Source organism: Galeopterus variegatus, unplaced genomic scaffold (assembly GCF_000696425.1).
Source record: "Galeopterus variegatus unplaced genomic scaffold, G_variegatus-3.0.2 Scaffold372, whole genome shotgun sequence".
NCBI lineage: Eukaryota > Metazoa > Chordata > Mammalia > Dermoptera > Cynocephalidae > Galeopterus > Galeopterus variegatus.
In genome coordinates, this window is record NW_007726483.1 from 5,143 (window position 1) to 9,763 (window position 4,621).

The 4,621-nt window shown below is 41.4% G+C and overlaps 1 protein-coding gene across 4 annotated transcripts in view; it reads left to right on the forward strand.

Moving 5' to 3' along the window:
- The first annotated feature begins 2,759 nt into the window (after nucleotides 1–2,759).
- TADA2A (transcriptional adaptor 2A) overlaps nucleotides 2,760–4,621 on the forward strand; it is a 57,279-nt gene continuing 55,417 nt past the window's right edge. For 3 of the 4 annotated variants that reach the window (XM_008568061.1, XM_008568060.1, XM_008568062.1), the window contains exon 1: nucleotides 2,766–2,882. In XM_008568061.1, the coding sequence (XP_008566283.1) occupies nucleotides 2,858–2,882 (25 nt within the window). In that variant the 5' untranslated portion in view covers nucleotides 2,766–2,857. Of the gene's footprint in view, nucleotides 2,883–4,621 lie in introns of all 4 variants that reach the window. The other variant, XM_008568059.1, reaches the window with a different exon arrangement.

The following is a 4,621-nucleotide window of genomic DNA, read 5'->3' on the forward strand; positions in this document are numbered from 1 at the left end:
CGGGGGCGCGCGCGGCTGGTGGCTCCTCGGCGCCGAGAACTGGGACGCGGCGCGGGGAGGAGCGAGGCAACCCAGGGCGCGCGGGTGGCGGGACGCTAACCCTTTGGGCCCGACGAGCGGGAAGCTGGGGCAGTGAGGTGCCGCGGGGGGAGGAGAGGCGGGCTGCGGTCCTCAGAGCGCGCGAGACGTGGCGGGCGGGCGGTGTCGGCCATGCCGTGCTGTGGGGGAGGGCGGTGCGGGGCCTGGCCTGATCCCTCGGGCCCCGCCCCGCGTCTGGGCGGCCCCGCAGTGTCCCAGCCTCGGTGTTCCAGTGTCTGCAGGGGAGAACGTGGTTACATCAGTAACAGCCGCTGTGTGTCATGGCTCTGACCAACGTTACCCACTGAATTTCCAAGTAGGCCTTCCAAAGTAGGTACTTAGGACCGTTTTAGAGCTGAGGCTCGGGTAAAATGACTTGCCCAAGATCATACAGCTGATAAGAACGAATTAAGGATTTGAACCTTGCCGCAAAACTCCAAAACCTGTACCTCTTTGCACCACGCGGAATCCTGTCCCTTGCATTGCAGGACCTTCCTTCCTCCACCCACTAATTTGAATTTGGCGAATGTTGTTTTGAACCTAGCGCCCATCCTGTCATGAAAGTTAGTGTCAGCAGGTGGTCTCTTGAGAGAAGAAAGGAGGAAGGAAAGAAAGAAGATTCTGTTTATTGCAATATCGTGCTTTGTAATGTGGAGTGTTTATCAGACTGTATTCTACACATCCTTTACTTGACCATCCGTATTAATCTCGGTTGAAATGCTCTTCACTACCTGTAAGATATTGTGCAAGTAACATAATCTTTCAGAATTTCCTTTCCTTTGAAAAAGCAACATGCCTTACTTAGAAGGTGGTGAGGATTCAGAGAGAGAAGGATTCAGAGAGATAATCCATGTACAGTGGTACCAACCAGTACCAGGCATGTGGGAAAAGTTTGATAAGTGTTGACCATTAATTTATTATTGGGTGCATAATATGCTCTTGCTAAACTAATTTTTCTCCAAAAACCGACTTTTCCTGGGACTATTGCAGAGGAAGACCTAACTTGCCCCCCAAAAGAAAAGTTCATTGACAGCCATGTTATTTAAGTGTTGCCTACACTTAATGATGAATTATTCCCTGAGCTAAATATGTCAGGGTGAAAGAAGTTACTCCAGGAGAACTAAAGATGAATTAACCTTTTGTAGAACTGACATTTGTTTGTTCATTACATATGTTTATTGAATTCCTTCTGCATGCTTGGCAAAGTGCTTGGTACTTTAAGGCTTGCTAATTTGTATTGGATGTAGTCCTTGCTTTCATTTAATTTTGTATAGAAGGGGGAAAATATATATATTCAGAAGCTATCCACACAAAATAGAATGTGAAAAATGCCAGATAAGAGATAAAAAGCTGTAGGTATATAGAAGAAAGAGGGATGTTTCTTGGCTTAGTGTGAAATACAATTTCATTTCTGCCTTTGAAGAAGATACTTTGTACATCATATGTTCCTGATACATATTTGTTGAAAGAGTAAATTAATGAACACACGTATGTTGTGATAGGGAGGATTCCTTAGTTTCCAGTAACAGAAACTCATTCAAATTAAAATTTTATTGGCCAGGGCCGTCCCGGTGGCGCACTGCTACAGTGCGCCGCTTGGGAGCGCGGCGGCGCTCCCACCGAGGGTTCGGATCCCACATACAGACCGGTTCCCGCTCACTGGCTGAGCGAGGTGCGGGTGCAGCACCGAGGGTTGCGATCCCATTGCGGGTCCCGGTCCGGTACGGGCGCGACACTGAGGGATGCGATCCGTTGCTGGACACGAAAAAAAAAGACAAAAAGGAAAAAAAAAAAAAGTTTTATTGGCCAGATAGAGAAGTGAGAGAAGAACTGAACAATTGGATCACCTTGGGGATAGGGAACTCAACAGTCAGAGCTCATGGACCAAATTCTTTGGCTAGAGAGTGACTGAGCTCCAGTAAATTAATGAACAGATGTTTGTTGTAAAAGAGAGGATTCCTTAGTTTCCAGGAACAGAAACTCATTTAGATTAAAGTTTTATTGACAGATAGAGAAGTGAGGGAAGAACTAAACAATTGGGCCACTCTAGGGATAGGGATCTTAATAGCTAGGGCTTATGGACCAAATTCTTTGATTAGTGACTGACTGAGCTCCAACTGCTCCAACTGCCTTCTGTTTTTGTGTGTCTTCTGAAGATCCAGATTTTTGTGGGGGTTGGGAGGGTAGGCAGCTGGCCAGTACAGGAATACAACTCTGGACCCAGATTTCTTTAAGAGCTCTGATTGCCATAGTTTCTGTGGGAGTGGAGGATGGAGTGTTGTAATTGGCAAGCCCACCAATACCATATGAAATGTGGGAGGGTCAGTTTCCCAAACGAAAGGGGGCTAAGGAGAGAAGTGAGGCTGGGCAGAGAAAACCAACAGTTATTTGTTAGAGATATGCAGCATTTATAAAGGGCTTACTATGGGCCGGGCACCATGCTACATTATTTATATGGATTGTGGTATTTAATTATGACATTTAATTCGCACAACAACACTGGGTGGTAGATACTATTATATCGTAGTTATTTTATAGAGGAGGAAACAGGCTTGTGGGTAAAATAATTTGCTCAGCATTACAAAGCTACGATGTGATATTGTTGAGTATGTTGTTTTTCTTCTTTATATTTTATCCCTTTGAATTATTTTCTGATTCATGTGCTACTTTTGTTTGTTCATAGGAGGTCATCAGCTTTGGTGTATGTGTTGGCCAGTTCTGAAATCTTGAAGAAACTGCACCAAGGAAAATCAAAGTAGCAGTCTTTGCCAATTAGGGAATGGACCGTTTGGGTTCCTTTAGCAGTAAGTACAGTAGGAACAAGTCTCAGGTGAATGTTAATAGCAAACTGGAATGGAAGTTGATCAAGGAAGAAAAATAAACATTCCGAAGTTAAGCAATAAAGCCCTGTGAATCTGATCCTAAAGGAATTATAAGAGTATCAAATCAAAATAAAATCAAGCAATTCTTATTAATTGCGCACTGAATACATGACACAAACATCACCCTGGGTCTTAGAAGAAAACAAAGTTGAGATGGCCCATGCACAGTATGATTAACCTGTAGTAAGACTTAAAAAAGCAATGGGATTTCTCTTTAGAACCAGTAGGATGTTTTAGGTGCATTGATAAGAAATAATGTCTGTTATATGATAAAGGAAATATCCTGCCTTCCCTCACTGCCCCCTAAGTGGAACTTATGTTCTAAGAGTAAACTACACTGTAATAATAATACAGAGAATTATGTGAAATAAATTCAAGTAGCCACAACTATGGAGAAAAAAATTATACTTCTCTCTTTCTGTTTCTGAGGATAGGAGATTTGGCAGAAATAGAAATCCTATTTGGAATTTCTCATTGATGGTATTAATTTTGAAAACCCAGCCAAGTTGTTGTTTGAGTTTTCCATTGTATAATTTTTACTTTTCCCTTGCATGTAATAAGCAACCCATGGGAAGAGACTTTGAGGCCACAAAAATATGCTGCTCTTCATTAAAATTTCTCCCTAGATTTAGCATCTGTTGATGATTTTTGCCTGATCCAGTCTTTGTTATGATGATTGCAGAATATTGATTTTTCCTAAATCCGTCTCTGTTTAGTAGTGTCCTAATGAGGAGAATCGAAAAGGTACTTTTTGGATGTTGTTTCCTCTTCCCTCTTCAGTAATTTCTTAAAGGAGCTCTGACTTACTTTTTTACTACACTCCTTATATAAATTTAGGAAGGAATGGAGTCTTCTTTTTTTTTTTTAAAAGATGACCGATAAGGGGATCTTACCCTTGACTTGGCATTGTCAGCACCATGCTCACCCAGTGAGCTAACCGGCCATCCCTATATGGGATCCAAACCTGTGACCTTGATGTTGTCAGCACCACGCTCTCCCGAGTGAGCCATGGGCTGGCCCAGGAATGGAGTCTTCAAACACATCTAGTTCAGCCCTTTCATTTTACACATGGAGAAGGAATCTACTTGAATTGCTCCAGTGTTGGGAGTGTAAACTGAAACCAGTCTCCAGTGCCCCCCACCCTTCTGTAAATAATTGTTAAACTTCTTATTTGGAAATAATTTCAAACTTACAGAAAGTTGCAAGAAGAAGAATACCAAGGATACTCGTGTATCTTTTGCTAACCTTTTACTTCGTTTGCTTTGTCATTTGTGCTCGTAGGCTTTCTTTATTAATGTATGTATTTACAGATAGACACAAACATACACCATATTTTTTCTTGAATGATTTAAAGTAAGTGACATATATCATGGCCCTTTACCCCTAAGTATTTTAGTGTTTGTTTATGTTTTTAATTTTTTTCTTTATTTTTATAGCAGTTTTAGTTTTAGAGAAATTGAGCAGAAAGCACAGATAGTTCCCATACCCTACCCCACCCCCATACACAGTTTCTCCTATTATTGACTTGTTACATTAGTGTGGTATATTTGTCACAATTATGAATCAGTATTGATATTAACTTAATTTTATAACTATAACTATCATTATTGAGACTTAATTCTAGGTTGTCTTTTTTTTTTTTTTTTTTTTTTTTTTTTTTG